This window comes from Gorilla gorilla, chromosome 15 (assembly GCF_029281585.2).
Source record: "Gorilla gorilla gorilla isolate KB3781 chromosome 15, NHGRI_mGorGor1-v2.1_pri, whole genome shotgun sequence".
Lineage (NCBI taxonomy): Eukaryota > Metazoa > Chordata > Mammalia > Primates > Hominidae > Gorilla > Gorilla gorilla.
The window spans coordinates 67,848,145-67,864,442 of NC_073239.2; the positions used below are offsets into that span (position 1 = coordinate 67,848,145).

Consider the following 16,298-nt stretch of genomic DNA (forward strand, 5'->3'; position numbering starts at 1 on the left):
GATTATCAAGATACTCTTCTATGTTGTCTTCTGGAAACTCTATTTTACCTTTTACATGTAAAGTTATAATCCACAGGTTTAGATTTTTGTATGGAGGCAGGGGTCCACACGAACGTCTAATTGGTCTAGAGTCATTTATTAAATGGACCTTCCCCACCACTATGCAGTGCTAATGTTTGCATATATCAGTGTCTATACATATAGAGAGAGGTCTGGTGGTAGGTTCTCATTTCTCTCCATTGTCTATCTGTCAATCTTGATATACTATGGTCTTTTAATTACTATAGCTTTATAATATGTCTTGATATCTGGTTGTATAAGTTCCTCAGCTTTGTCTTCTTATTCAGGATTGTCTTGGCTATTCTTAACGCTTTGCATTTCGGTATACATTTTGAAATACACTTGTCATGTTCTACAGAAAACTTGCTGGGACTTTGGGATTGCATTGGATCTATTTGGGGGACTTGAGATCAATTTGGGGGACTTGGTATCTTTCTAACATTGAGTCTTCAAATTCATGAATATTGTGTTTTATTTATTATTTATTTATTTAATTTTACATTTATTTCTCATTTAGGTTTTGTTTAGTTTCAGTTTTGGGTCATATTCTCCTAGAAGCAAAGCCTGAGACAGAGATTTGGTGTGTTTGATTTATTGAGGAAATGTTCTTCAGGAAAAAATCCAAAAGGGAATGAGGGTAGTAGCACTGGAAAGGGGGAAGAGCAGAACAAGGACGTGACCTCAGGCAAAGTCTAGCTTTGGCCTGATTCAGGCAGGGTGCTAAGCTTTGAAGCAAAGGGCCTGTTGTTTCTGCCCTCCGCTAAGGTAGCCAGTGGAGGAGGGGCGGGAGGATGGCGTAACCTTTTAGGAGTGATGGCTTCTGTCATCTAAGAATAAGGAGAAGCAGCCAACACTCACAGCAGAAGTTAATTAATTTTGTCAGTCTTTTCAAAGAACCAGCTTTGACTTTATCTTCTGTGTTATATGGTTTGTATATTTTTAATTTCTGGTTTTACCTGTATTGTTCCCTTTCTTATATGTTCTTTGGATTTAATTTGTTGTTATTTAAAAATTTCTTTAGGTAGTACTTAATACCATCTAATAATTTATTTTTACTATTTTTTTTCTAATTTATGTACTAAGGCATACTTCACCTAAACCACACTTCAGCTGCAACCAAATTTTGAAGTGTGTTCTAATTATCATTTAGTTCAAAATATTTTATAATATTATTGTGATTTCCTCCTTGACTATATGGATTATTTAGAAGTATGATTCATAACTTCTATGCATTTGGGCATTTGATTATGATTTTTATTGATTTTTACCTTAAATCTCTCAAGATCCAAGAATATGCTGTGTATGATTTTAATCTTTTGAAATTTGTTGAGACTCGCTTTGTATACTAATGTATGGTCAATTTTGGCAAATTTTCCGTATGCTTGAAAAGAATGTGTTCTGCTGTTTTTCATGCAGTGTTCTATGTACGTCGATTGAATTGGGATTATTAACCATGCTTAAATTTGTCAGGCCTCTGAGCCAAGCCAAGCCATCACATCCCCTGTGACTTGCAGGTATATGCCCAGATGGCCTGAAGTAACTGAAGAATCACAAAAGAAGTGAATATGCCCTGCCCCACCTTAACTGATGACATTCCACCACAAAAGAAGTGTAAATGGCTGGTCCTTGCCTTAAGTGATGACATTACCTTGTGAAAGTCCTTCTCCTGGCTCATCCTGGCTCAGAAGCTCTCCCACTGAGCACCTTGTGACCCCCACCCCTGCCCACCAGAGAACAACCCCCTTTGACTGTAATTTTCCATTACCTTCCCAAATCCTATAAAACGGCCCCATCCCTATCTCCCTTGGCTGATTCTCTTTTCGGACTCAGCCCGCCTGCACCCAGGTGAAATAAACAGCCATGTTGCTCACACAAAGCCTGTTTGGTGGTCTCTTCACACGGACACGCATGAAATTTGGTGCCGTGACTCAGATCGGGGGACCTCTCTTGGGAGATCAATCCCCCATCCTCCTGCTCTTTGCTCCATGAGAAAAATCCACCTACGACCTCTGGTCCTCAGACCAACCAGCCCAAGAAACATCTCACCAATTTCAAATCCGGTAAGCGGCCTCTTTTTACTCTGTTCTCCAACCTCCCTCACTATCCCTCAACCTCTTTCTCCTCTCAATCTTGGCGCCACACTTCAATCTCTCCCTTCTCTTAATTTCAATTCCTTTCATTTTCTGGTAGAGACAAAGGAGACACGTTTTATCCGTGGACCCAAAACTCCGGCGCCGGTCACGGACTGGGAAGGCAGCCTTCCCTTGGTGTTTAATCATTGCAGGGACACCTCTCTGATTATTCACTCACGTTTCAAGGGTGTCAGACCATGCAGGGACGCCTGCCTTGGTCCTTCACCCTTAGCAGCAAGTCCCGCTTTTCTGGGGAAGGGGCAAGTACCCCAACCCCTTCTCTCCTTGTCTCTACCCCTTCTCTGCTTTTCTGGGGGAGGGGCAAGTACCCCTCAACCCCTTCTCCTTCACCCTTAGCAGCAAGTCCTGCTTTCCTGGGGCAGGGGCAAGTACTTCCCTCAACCCCTTCTCCTTCATCCTTAGTGGCAAGTCCCGCTTTCCTGGGGCAGGGGCAAGTACTTCCGTCAACCCCTTCTCCTTCACCCTTAGCGGCAAGTCCCGCTTTCCTAGGGGGCAAAAAACCCCCAATCGCTTATTTCTGCACCCCAACCTCTTATCTCTGTGCCCCAATCCCTTATTTCCGCACCCTGACCTCTTATCTCTGTGCCCCAATCCCTTATTTCCGTGCCCCAACCCCTTCTCTGCTTTTCTGGAGGGCAAGAACCCCCCACCCCTTCTCCGTGTCTCTACTCTTTTCTCTGGGCTTACCTCCTTCGCTATGGGTAAGTTTCCACCTTCCATTCCTCCTTCTTCTCCCTTAGCCTGTGTTCTCAAAAACTTAAAACCTCTTCAACTCACACCTGACCTAAAACCTAAATGCCTTATTTTCTTCTGCAATGCCGCTTGACCCCAATACAAACCTCACGGTAGTTCCAAACAGCCAGAAAATGGCACTTTGAATTTTTCCATCCTGCAAGATCTAAATAATTCTTGTTGTAAAATAGGCAAACGGTCTGAGGTGCCTGACGTCCAGGCATTCTTTTACACATCAGTCCCTTCCTAGTCTCTGTGCCCAGTGCAACTCATCCCAAATCTTTCTTCTTTCCCTCCCGCCTGTCCCCTCAGTCCCAACCCCAAGCGTCGCTGAGTCTTTCTAATCTTCCTTTTCTACAGACCCATCTGACCTATCCCCTCCTCGCCAGGCCGAGCTAGGTCCCAATTCTTCCTCAGCCTCTGCTCCTCCACCCTATAATCTTTTTATCACCTCCCCTCCTCACACCTGGTCCGGCTTACAGTTTCGTTCCGTGACTAGCCCTCCCCCACCTGCCCAGCAACTTACTCTTAAAAAGGTGGCTGGAGCCAAAGGCATAGTCAAGGTTAATGGTCCTTTTTCTTTATCCCAAATCAGATAGCATTTAGGCTTTTTTTCATCAAATATAAAAATCCAGCCCAGTTCATGACTTGTTTGGCAGCAACCCTGAGACGCTTTACAGCCCTAGACCCTAAAAGGTCAAAAGGCCGTCTTATTCTCAAAATACATTTTATTACCCAATCTGCTCCCGACATTAAATAAAACTCCAAAAATTAGATTCCGGCCCTCAAACCCCACAACAGGATTTAATTAACCTCGCCTTCAAGGTGTACAATAATAGAAAAAAGTTGCAATTCCTTGCCTCCACTGTGAGACAAACCCCAGCCACATCTCCAGCACACAAGAACTTCCAAACGCCTGCACTGCAGCGGCCAGGCGTTCCTCCAGAACCTCCTCCCCCAGGAGCTTGCTACACGTGCCGGAAATCTGGCCACTGGGCCAAGGAATGCCTGCAGCCTGGGATTCCTCCTAAGCCGCGTCCCATCTCTGTGGGACCCCACTGAAAATCGGACTGTTCAACTCACCTGGCAGCCACTCCCAGAGCCCCTGGAACTCTGGCCCAAGGCTCTCTGACTGACTCCTTCCCAGATCTTCTCGGCTTAGCAGCTGAAGACTGACACTGCCCGATCGCCTCGGAAGCCCCCTAGACCATCACGGACGCCGAGCTTCCGGTAACTCTCACAGTGCAAGGTAGGCCCGCCCCCTCCTTAATGAATACGGAGGCTACCCACTCCACATTACCTTCTTTTCAAGGGCCTGTTTCCCTTGCCTCCATAACTGTTGTGGGTATTGACGGTCAGGCTTCTAAACCTCTTAAAACTCCCCAACTCTGGTGCCAACTTAGACAATACTCTTTTAAGCACTCCTTTTTAGTTATCCCCACCTGCCCAGTTCCCTTATTAGGCTGAGGCACTTTAACTAAATTATCTGCTTCCCTGACTATTCCTGGATTACAGCTACATCTCATTGCCGCCCTTCTTCCCAATCCAAAGCCTCCTTTGAGTCCTCCTCTTCTATCCCCCCACCTTAACCCACAAGTATAAGATACCTCTACTCCCTCCTTGGCGACCGATCATGCACCCCTTACCATCTCATTAAAACCTAATCACCCTTACCCCACTCAACGCCAATATCCCGTCCCGCAGCACGCTTTAAAAAGATTAAAGCCTGTTATCACTCGCCTGCTACAGCATGGCCTTTTAAAGCCTATAAACTCTCCTTACAATTCCCCCATTTTACCTGTCAGTCCTGAGAAACATCGCCCATTCTCCCTCCATACCACCCCCCAAAAATTTTCACCGCCCCAACACTTCAACACTATTTTGTTTTATTTTTCTTATTAATATAAGAAGGCAGGAATGTCAGGCCTCTGAGCCCAAGCCAAGCCATCGCATCCCCTGTGACTTGCACGTATACGCCCAGATGGCCTGAAGTAACTGAAGAATCACAAAAGAAGTGAAAAGGCCCTGCCCCGCCTTAACTGATGACATTCCACCATTGTGATTTGTTCCTGCCCCACCTTAACTTAGTGATTAACCCTGCGAATTTCCTTCTCCTGGCTCAGAAGCTCCCCCACTGAGCACCTTGTGACCCCCGCCCCTGCCCACCAGAGAACAACCCCCTTTGACTGTAATTTTCCATTACCTTCCCAAATCCTATAAAACGGCCCCACCCCTATCTCCCTTTGCTGATTCTCTTTTCGGACTCAGCCCGCCTGCACCCAGGTGAAATAAACAGCCATGTTGCTCACACAAAGCCTGTTTGGTGGTCTCTTCACACAGATGCGCATGAAAAAATTTTGTCTATTGTTACTGGTTTTTTGGACTGCTTGCTTTTTCAGTTACTCAAAGAGGATTATTAAAGTACCTCATCATGATTGTGGAATGGTTTATTTCTATTTTAGTACTGTTAATTTTTGTTTTAATTTTTTTGAGGTTATGTTGTTAGATACATAAGCCTAATAATATTATGATTTAGTTTAGTTTTTTTTTTTTTTTTTTTTTGAGATGGAGTTTCACTCTTGTCGCCCAGACTGGAGTGCAGTGGCATGTTCTCAGCTCACGGCAACCTCTGCCTCCTGAGTTCAAGCTATTCTCCTGCCCTAGCCTCCCAAGTAGCTGGAATTACAGGCATGTGCCAACACACCTGGTTAATTTTTTGTATTTTTAGTAGAGACAGGGTTTTACCATGTTGATCAGGCTAGTCTTAAACTCTTGACCTCAGGTGATCCACCTGCCTCAGCCTCCCAAACTGCTGGGATTACAGGCATGAGCCACCATTCCCAGCCTATGATTTAGTTTTCTTATCTTCCAGGTGGATTCATCATTTTCATCATAAAATGTCCACCTTTTTTGTGATCAATATTGCTTCTTGACTTAAAGTCAACTTTGTCCAATATTTGTATATCTTTGTTTTGATTAGTGTTTGCATGGTATATGTTTTTCTATCACTTGATCTCAACAGGACATAAATAGGAGGTATAAAGTAACAACAGGGATTTCTACGGGTCTCTTTGGAATCAGTTTTGTTACTCAGAATCGAAAGGCAGCATGATGTTGTGGAAAAGAGCATGGGCTGTGGAGCCACTCAGACTTGGGTTCAAATCTGTCCTTGGCCACATACCCTTTGTGACCTTGGTAAATTGTTTCTCCCTAAGTTTTCCCATTTTTTTTACCAAGGGGTTGGCGAAGACCACTGCACAGGGTTGTTGTGAAGATTGAATTAAGTAAGATAATGTATGTAAAGTACCCAGCTGCTAGTAAGCACTAGACAAATACTTGTTCCTTTCCGTCCCTCTTTCTGTTACAAATTAGGCTACAGTGTTATGTATGGCAGGAAAAGGCAGGGAGAATTCAAGGCAGGGAGAATTACAGAAGAGAGAGGCTTTGCTCACAGGTGTGGCCAATGAAGACTTCACAGCCTATTGGACCTAAGCTGCTTTCTTGAAGGTGAGGGAAAGCAGTTAGGAAACAGAGCGAGGCACAGGTGAATGTCAGCTCAGACCCCTGGCAGGAATGGGGCTGTTCTATGTTATAAACTGCCTGAGAGTTAATAGAGGACTTCCACACAAGTCTTTCGCACTCGTTATTCTTTTAAATCCTCACAGCAACTCTCTGAGTTTGTCATCATTGCTTCCACTTAGAGATGAGAGAAATGGAGACCTATAGGTTTGCCTAATTGTCACATATCTTATAAGAAGAAGAAATGAGACTCAAACCTACATCTTCTAATTGCAGGCAGATAGACTGGAGTTGAGCAGGGTTTGGAATGAAAGATTGTGGCCAGATGTGGATGGGCTTGCTGTCTAGTTGTTGTTTTCAGTAGATAGTGTGGCATGCCCAAAGCTTTGTAACAGCAGATTTAATATAACTGGTATTTTAAGGATGTTTATCTGGTGGTGTTACAGAAGAGAGAGGAAGGTAGGAAGACCAATTAGGACAGCCCATTGCCATGGTCTAGGCTGGAGGGGAAGGTATGACCTGTGAGTCTCAAAGGGCACTCCTGGCTGGAAGGGAATGAGGAATAATGAGAGTAGATTGACCGGGGTTTGCTTTCTTCCTACTCTTTCAGAATTTGAGATGAATTGCTGAAGGACTTCTCTTACTGAATTCTCCTCAGGGGAGTCTTAATTCCAGGGGTGAGAGTACCAGAAGACAAAAGAGAAAACAAAACAAGAAATCTTGCCCTTAACATGGAAGAGGAGGGAGAAGAAAGAGAAGGAAAGGTTGTGTCAGGAAGTCCAGAGCACACCTGAATGCAGATCAGTTGCTATGAGACCAGGCCAAAAAGTTCAGGCCAGACAAATCCCACAGAACCAAGGAGATTCCAGCTGGGCACGGTGGCTCGCGCCTATAATCCCAGCACTTTGGGAGGCCGAGACGGGTGGATCACCTGAGGTCAGGAGTTCAAGACCAGCCTGGCCAACATGGCGAGACCCTGTCTCTACTAAAAATACAAAAATTAGCTGGGCGTGGTGGCAGGTGCCTGTAATCCCAGCTACTCAGGAGGTTGAGGCAGGAAAATCACTTGAACCCGGGAGGCGGAGGTGCGGTGAACCGAGATCGTGCCACTGCACTCCAGCCTGGCCAACAAGAATGAAACTCCGTCTCAAAAAAACAAAACAAAATAAAACCAAAAACCAAGGAGATTCCTGGGGGAATAGCAGGCCTAAGCCAGAACTATGAAGCAGCAATTTGTATTTAGTGGCACTGGCTTACCTATTTTATACCCATTTCCTTACCACATTCCCTAAAATGACATCAATTACTTTCTAAAATCAGAAAAATTGTATTTAAGTTTATTCTATTTAGAAAGTCTCTATTCTATTATTACAGTTCATAGTAGGAGACTATTAACAAATGACATTATAGCCATCGGGCAAGTTTTAATTTCTTTTTCTTTTTAAAAAATTGTGAAGCAGAAGTTTGTATTTATTGGGTCCAGCCTCCCTATTCTGTGCCTATTTCCTTCCCTTGGCCATGTCCCATTTACTACCCCCTCTACCCCTCCTCTCTCAGGCACAACACGAAAATGTATAGTACTTTGCTTATTTTTCCTCTTTGCAAATTTATTGCAAAGATTTGTAATCCCAGCACTTTGGGAGGCTGAGGCAGGCGGATCATTTGAGGTCAGAGTTCGAGACCAGCCTAGCCAACATGGTGAAACACCATCTCTACTAAAAATACAAAATTACCTGGGCGTGGTGATGCATGCCTGTAGTCCCAGCTACTTGGGTGGCTGAGGCAGGAGAGTTGCTTGAACCCAGGAGGCAGACGTTGCAGTGAGCCAAGATTGCACCACTGCACTCCAGCCTAGGCGACAGAGTGAGACTCTGTCTAAAAAAAAAAAAAAGAAAAAAAAAACCTTAAATCTGGGCCAGGCACTGTGGCTCATGCCTGTAATCCCAGCCCTTTGGGTGGTCAAGGCCAGAAGATGGCTTTGAGCCCAGGAGTTCAAGACCAGTCTAGGAAACATGGTGAAACCCCTTCTGCACAAAAAAATTAGTCGGGTGTGGTGGCACACCCCTGTAGTCCCAGCTACTATGGAGGCTGAGGAGGGAGGATTGCTTGAGCCCAGGAGTTTGAGCGCTGCAGTGAGCCATGAGCACGCCACTGCTCCCACTCCCAGTCTAGGCAACAGACTGAGACCCTGTCTCAAAATAAACAAACAAATAAATAAAATAAGTAATATCTGAAATTCAATCATACTAAGATGAAAATGACAGATAATAACAAAATGTACGCCAGGGATATTTGCACAATAGACTCATTTTGTCTTTAGCAAATATTTATCAAGTGTCTATTATGTACCAGGAACTTTTCTACTTTTTGAGGACACCACAGGGAATAAGAAAGTTGTGGTCCATTTACCTACAAAGTTCATATTGTTGATGGAGAAACAGATAGAAGATAAATACATTAAAAAAGAAATCCAACAGTGAGAAGTTCTGTGAAAGCACCAAAATAATGTGATGGAGAATGACTGGGTGGTGGGGGCAAGGTTTGATAGCTGGTTATGGAAAACAGCTCCGAAGAAATAGCATCTGAGCTGAGACCTGCCTGAGATGAAGCCAGCTGATGGGAAAATATAGAGATCTCAGGCTGGGGTAAAAGTAAAGACAAGCGCCTTGAGGTGGGATCAGGCCTGACATGTTCCAGAAGCAGAAGGCAGCAGAGCCAGGAGGTGGACAGGAAGGGGCTTAATGATAGGAGATGAGGCTGGAGAGGGAGGCAGGAAGCCGCCGGATTCTTCAGGGCCTTGGAGGCCAAGGTGACACGTTCAGGTTTAATCCAATTGCCTTTGGAGGGTGTTAAGCGAAAGAGTGCTACGATCTGATTTGCACGTTAAAATAATCATTCTGGTTTTCCTGTGGGAACTGGATTATGGAAGGGTGAAGGCAGAAGCAGGGAGCCACTTGGAATTGCAGCTTAGTATAAGCAAGAGATGAAGGGTGGCTTAGGCTAAGTGATAGTGGGGATGGGGAGAAATGAATGGGTTTGGGATATAGTTTTGGAGGCAGGATTCAAAGTTTGTGAGAAAGGTGCAATATTGCTCAGAGTTTTTATCCTTTACTCCTTATTTCCAGATAAAATGGATATTTCTAGGGCATATAAACTAACTTACATGTTGACTCTGTGAGTCAAAACATTGTAAAAGTGGATTTAGCTAGCATTCTATTTCTTAGATTTTGCTATTAAACAACAAATTTAGTATGTCTAGAGTGAGCATTGTTATATCTGTAATCCTGCGGTCATTGTTAAAAACTAAAATGTCTTTTAAGGCATTGGCATATTAAATCATATTCAAAAGTTTGTAATGTTCAAATTCTCTAAAATCAATTTTCTATGTATTGTATATTTTCATCAGAATTTTTGACTAATCAGAATATTCTGTCCACCAGCTAAACCAGTTATGTTCACAGTAGAAGCAATTTTTAGGTTTTGCATACCACTGCTTCTATATGGAGAAGTAAGAGTTAGTGGTGCCATTTGTAGGAAGTGAAAACAAAATGTTAACAATGATGGTCTATGATGGCAGAATTATGTGTGCTTTGTTTCTTCTACATCCCTTTCTTTTTTTCCAAATTCCCGACGTGCATTACTTTTTAAATCGTAAAAGTTTTTTGTGAAGTTTACCTTATTTAGAGAGTCACTACTCTCTGTGTTACCCTGGTTCATAGTGAAAGACTATATAACAAATGGCATAGCTATGGGGCAGATATTAATTTTTTTTCTTTTTTAAAAATAGATTTACCGGAACATTCCAGGATTTTTACGTACACTTATGGATGCCCTGAGAAAAGACAAAATAGTCTTTCCTAATGATGAAAAGTAAGTTAATGATGAAAAGACATGCATTATTACTGTATCCAAAGGATTCTAGGGGCAACTATCACGTGACTTACTGGATGGTAACATGAGACACCCTGAATATCATTCTTATTCTTAGAATATTGTTCTGCGCTTCTTAGATGGGCACTAAGATTTGGGTAAAGTATCTATGAATTTTTAGTATTTGCTATTTTCCTCATGTCTAATTCAATGACTTCACCAATTCAGTACTCTCTCTGAATTCATAAACGAAGTTGTATATCTATAGCCTATCAAGACCTTTTAAAGGGCTGGTAGTGTTAGCGTATGCCTATAATCCCAGCACTTTGGGAGGCTGAAGTGAGAGGATAGCTTGAGCCCAGAAGTTTGAAACCAGCCCGGGCAACATAGGGAGACATCATCTCTACCAAAAAATTTTAAAATTAGCCAGGCGTGGGGGCACGTGCCTGTCATCCCAACTACACGTGGGGCTGAAGTAGGAGGATCACTTGAGCCTGGGAGGTTGAGGTTGCAGTCAGCTGTGATTGTGCCACTGCACTCCAGCCTGTGTGACAGAGTGACATCCTGTAAAACAAACAAACAAACAAAAAACCAGCCTAACATTTCTTGAGGCATCTCTGACTTCTAGGCCCTTTTCCCCATATAATGAAAACTTGTCTACCATCCACCTTACTGATGTGACAGCAAATCCAATGACTAGAATTTATCAAGTTAGCCTGTTACAGTTAGCAAATTTAAGAATGCTTCCAAATAGACAGTTGTCAATATATTTTTCTATGTCAACACACTTGAGAAAATCCAACATTCTCAGGGGTGTCAGTGAGTCACTGTGGCAGAGATGGATGGGTATCAGAATTTTGGGGGGACAGGGAAGCATTGCTTGAGAAAGTAACTGGAGTGGGAGACAAGACATTCTTCATGCCATAGCCCTTTTGAATTAGCAAACTAGGGGGTTGACCGGGAAGCTAATCAGACCTGTTAACTGCGTGTCCATCCTCTACATTTATGGAGAAAAGTAAACAAATTGCTACAAAGAGGTCTCTGATTCTGTCATAGTTTTTGTTTTATTGAGGTTTTGAGTTTTGTTTTCTTTTTTAGTCTTTTAATAAAATATTTCAGATGTTACAAAATAGGTGGAGTAAAGAAGAATATAAGGTTCTTCTAACACTGTACAAAATCAGTGTTTCAGTGTTGTTGTTTTTTTTTTTTAGTATTTCCAAAAATCATGCAGAAGTAAATTAATTAAACAGCCAGTTAAATTGCATGAGTAAATGGGAGAGAGGGAAACTTGCATGGAGAAAAAAAGCTACTATGTGACTATGTGAAATTTTTAAATGTATGATATTGTTATTCCTTGGAAGGAAGGAAAGAAATTTCTTGTAATTTAGACAGGCCTCATGTTTTGCTAAAGCTCTAACTTAGAAGAGGAGAAATCTCAATGTATAATTCTTTAACTGAATGCTTTTCTTCTACTTGTCCCTAGTGTTAAATTCCTTTCTTCTCCTCTTCTCATCTTACATGGAGAGGATGACAGGACAGTGCCTTTGGAGTATGGGAAAAAGGTAAACTAAGGGCTCAATGCTGACTGAAATATACTATACTCATTTCACCTTTTTTTTTCATTCAGCCAAACTTTGATTAGAGCCGAAAGGAGGGTCTCTGACATTATAGGAGATTCTCTACACCCCTAAATAGCTTCTATAGGTTTATAAAATGGGCATCAGCATCCTTGGCTACTTAGCTCAAAGGAGTGTTTGTGGCAGAGCCTGGCTCCTCATCTGGATTGTGTGGAGCTGCAAGTGTAGGGTATCCCAGGCTGCTGTGGGAACCTCCATGTCGTCTCTACTGTAGTGGCTCTAAAATGGAAGACGCAGACTTTTTCCTTTTAAACAAACTTCTACTAGAGTGGGTCCATAGCAATTCCTTGGCATTTTGCAGGGAGGTTCAAGCAGGGAAGGATGAGGTTTTATCAGTATTCTATATTAGCTGAGCAGCATTCAGATCTTTAGCTATAGAGACAGGCAACTGGGACATGGAGAGTTTTCTGTCTCTGACTTAATGGAACAAACTCCCCAAGTTAGCTCTTTCTGTACACTTTTAGGGAAATTGGACTAGAAAAATCTACAGCTTTGAATGGCCATCCTTTGAGTCTCTTTCTGTCCCTTGCAGCTCTATGAAATTGCACGCAATGCATACAGGAACAAAGAGAGGGTCAAGATGGTTATCTTTCCTCCTGGCTTCCAACACAACCTGCTTTGTAAAAGCCCCACACTGTTAATAACCGTGAGGTAAGAGTTGCTTTGCTAAATGTATGTTGCCCTTCAAGGCAATTAGGGCTGCTCTGGCTTACTTAGGCCACAACATGAAAATGTATAATATTTTGCTTATTTAGGTAGGGAAAGGGTGTGAGCTGATCTGGGTCCTTTTTCTACAGAGATTTCCTGAGCAAGCAGTGGTCATGAGTCTGGGAGGAGTGGAAATCTTCAATGAAGACTTGGTCCAAACACCACCTGTGATGTATATTGTTTTAATGTAAAATTGTACTGGGCTGGTCGGATGAGCTGAGGCCATTGACTTCTCTACAAATCACTTGCCATTTTAACAACAGAAAGTACGAATGTTAGGCAGTATGGAATGTTCTTATTTAGCTTATCATAATCTACTTTGTAAAACATGCTGAAACTTCACTGTGGAGAACCAGAATTTGGTAAAATCTAGATCCTATCTAAAAATATGTAGTTATCAAACATTCTGTGGATATTTGTGAATAAGGTAGTTGCTATGGTCCGAATATCTGGGCCTGCCCCCCCAAATTATGCTGAAACCTAATCACCAGTGTGATGGTAATAGGAGGTGGGACTGAGCTCTCATGAATGAGATTAGTGCCCTTATAAATTATGACCAAAAGAGCTCTTCACTCCTCCTACCATTTGAGGATACAGTGAGAAGCCTTCATCTATGAACCACAAAGTAGCCCTCATCAGACACTGAATCAGCCAGTGCCTTGCTCTTGGACTTCCCAGCCCCCAGAACTGTGAGAAATAAATTTCTGTTGTTTATAAGCTACCCAGTTTATGCCATTTTGTTTTAGTGGCCCACAGGGACTAAGACATTGGTCTTTGGTTTGGACTCAGATAGCAGTGTAAGAAAGTTGCTTCTACATAGTTAAGTTTTTTGTATTTTAGTTTAGTTCATTTAAATGGCATTTGAAAGTTCTAAGCAGTTTTCTAATTTTATGACTAGTTTTGGGGTAAATCCTAGCAGTAGCAAAGCATCACTAGATTTGCTATAAAATAAGTTTTAGCACTCATGTAGCCCTTGGAAATTGACACTTTATTTTTAAGCTCTATTACATATAATTTCCCTCCCCATTCCCAGAGATACTCAACTATTATAGATTATTAGCTAACAAAACAAAAACCAGTGAATGTTGTAAAAATGTTCAAGTTCAGTAAGAAGCTATGTTTTCTAGAGACATTCTAGAGTTCAATTTCCATTGACTTTGTTAGATTCATTGGATAGAGAAATCTTTAGATCTGAAGGTTCCACGTTCCAGATGTTTTGGGCATATTCTTTAATTGTTCGGTCACTGGAGAATTTCCCCGAGGCAGCTATGTTTTTGAGTACCATTGTGTTCCAGGCCTTTGGATTCTGTAAACAACATATGCATATACAGCCCAGAGTCCCAGTACGCAGTGAGCTTTATAATAAACATCAGCCAAGCACATCCAAACACATTTCATGAGGGAAAATGACAGGAATAAATTATAGTAAATTACAAACATTCTTGTTTGTCTGTTGAGAGGTAGAATAGAATGCACTTTTCTCATATTTAGAGTATAATTCTCTTAGGAATGAAAAAAAGGTATTTTTCACTCTAAGAGAAACCATGGATGTACATTGCCTAGTTGGCAATTCCTGCTATGGTTACAATGTTTTGGCATGTAAGCCATATTTCCCATGCTTTCTTATGAATGAAGATACTTCCCTTTAAACTATAGGGGAGGAATCCATTGTCTGCTAAATGCCATGTCAAGAGACTTATCCTATGGCTCATAGAGTTTGAAAAACACTACTCTAAAATGTTAGCTATAATGCAGGCAAACAATTGAATGAGAGGCTTTATTGACCTACTTAGCTTTTCTTGTTCTTTCTGAAGGTACGCACCCTAGTAGGCTTACACTGAGTCCCAACACTCCACTGGGGCTTCAAAACAGGGTCAATTGAGTCTTTATCCTTAATAAAAATATATCAAAATCTCATAATTTTTATATAAAAGAATATGATAAGAAGGAATTTATTTTATAGCCTCTTAATTTTGTAAGGAACTCTAAAAGTGTATTGGAAGTGAACAGAACATTATTCAAAAATGTTATCAATGCATTATAAATGCTTACAAGAAAGACTAAAACTACCATCATTCCTTAAGGTACAGCAAAACAGCATCTGAAATTTGTTTATTCAGACTTTGGAAGCTTCCTGTAATAAGAGGAGGATAAAAGCTTTCTCTCTTCATTTTCTTTAACTATTTAAATGGATAATGAATAGACTTCCCAGCCATATGGGTCATGTTTACTAAGTCTCAACAGTACAATCATTGTTAAGAGTAAAAAGCTGCAATTTGCACTAATGAACAAGAAAGACTGAATCAAATGCTGGGTTTCTAGATGAGCATCCTTTGGATTTGGGCCATAATTTTAACAGAGGAGACATTCACATTTATCCTTGCCCTTGTTCATATTTTTCTTTCCTGTGCTGTTTTATTGATCTGTCTTGAGGTGGCCATTCTCTTCCCTGTGTCTTTGCATTCTTGCGGCCTGTATATGGCTTTTCTCTCCAATGTACAGGAAGCAGGTAGTGAGCCCCTGAGCTTAGCTCTAGCACTGCCCTGCTTGTTTGTAGCCATTAACTTGAACTTATTCTGGTCTGTATGCCACTGGGGGACTGGCCATTATTCTATTAGAAGATAAGGGCTGTAAAGCAGCACAGGCGTTGAATGATCCTTTTTAAAATCCCAGTGGGACATTTAGGATGACTGTAGGAACTACCCTTTTATCTGCCTTGGGAAAGGAGTAGAAAGAAATGTTAGTAAAACCCACCCTGGAGTCTTGGCACAGAGCTAGCCCCCTCCAGTATCCATTCCTCTAGGGTATCTGAAATTCACTAAAAGTCTCTCCTATCAGAGATGATCAACCTTTTTACATATTTACAAAACACAGCTAGAGAGTTGTTTGATAAAGCGTATAACTTTGCATGCGGAGGCTTATTCACATGGCTGTACCCATCCCTTTTTTTTCCCTCAGTATAGTGTTGTCTTCCTTATTCTTTCTTTTTTTAAAAATTCAATTATGAACACCTTTCTCTTTCTACAAATTTATATTCTATTGATACAGCCCCCTCCATGAGAAGTCCAGAAGAGGTACCTATTTTGCAATTTTCAGAGAATAGGGGTCAGTCCTTATCTTAAAAAACCATGGTTTAGCCTTAGAATCATCATGGCAGGTTTCTCAAATACTGATGACCCCACCCACTACTGGGAAGGAATCTCTCAGTGCGGGGGCTGGCGTCTGTACTATGATGAAGCTACCTTGGTGATTCTGATGTGTACCTCTGGTTAAGAATCTCGATGTTCAACAGGCTCCTTGAGGGAGGGGAGGGAGGGAGAGACCTCAACTTTGCTCATGCTGTGTTCTCAGTGCCAGCACAGTGCCCGGCATAAAAAAGACGCCTAATGCCCCTCTGAGGCTTTATTTCCTTAGCTTCCAGGACATGTCTGCTACAGAGTGGGTGCTCAATAAATATTGAATTATTTGTGACTTTTAAAAAACTTGGATATTAAAAAATTTACAACTGGCTGGGCATGGTGGCTCACACCTGTAATCCCAGCACTTTGGGAGGCAGAGGCGGGTGAATCACCTGAGGTCAGGAGTTCTAGACCAGCCTGGCCAACACGGTGAAACCCCA

General features: G+C 42.0%; 2 protein-coding genes across 2 annotated transcripts in view; one reads left to right on the forward strand and one right to left on the reverse strand.

Moving 5' to 3' along the window:
- Positions 1 to 13,400, forward strand: part of ABHD12B (abhydrolase domain containing 12B) — a 33,129-nt gene extending 19,729 nt beyond the window's left edge. Inside the window, exons 10-13 of the mRNA XM_031001895.3 lie at positions 10,252 to 10,334; positions 11,818 to 11,896; positions 12,504 to 12,622; positions 12,769 to 13,400. Of these exons, the coding sequence (XP_030857755.3) occupies positions 10,252 to 10,334; positions 11,818 to 11,896; positions 12,504 to 12,622; positions 12,769 to 12,796 (309 nt within the window). The 3' untranslated portion in view covers positions 12,797 to 13,400. The remainder of the gene's footprint in view (positions 1 to 10,251; positions 10,335 to 11,817; positions 11,897 to 12,503; positions 12,623 to 12,768) is intronic.
- A 246-nt stretch (positions 13,401 to 13,646) lies between these two features.
- The window catches only part of PYGL (glycogen phosphorylase L), a 39,924-nt gene continuing 37,272 nt past the window's right edge, over positions 13,647 to 16,298 (reverse strand). The window contains exon 20 of the mRNA XM_019010137.4: positions 13,647 to 13,985. Within this exon, the coding sequence (XP_018865682.1) occupies positions 13,821 to 13,985 (165 nt within the window). The 3' untranslated portion in view covers positions 13,647 to 13,820. The remainder of the gene's footprint in view (positions 13,986 to 16,298) is intronic.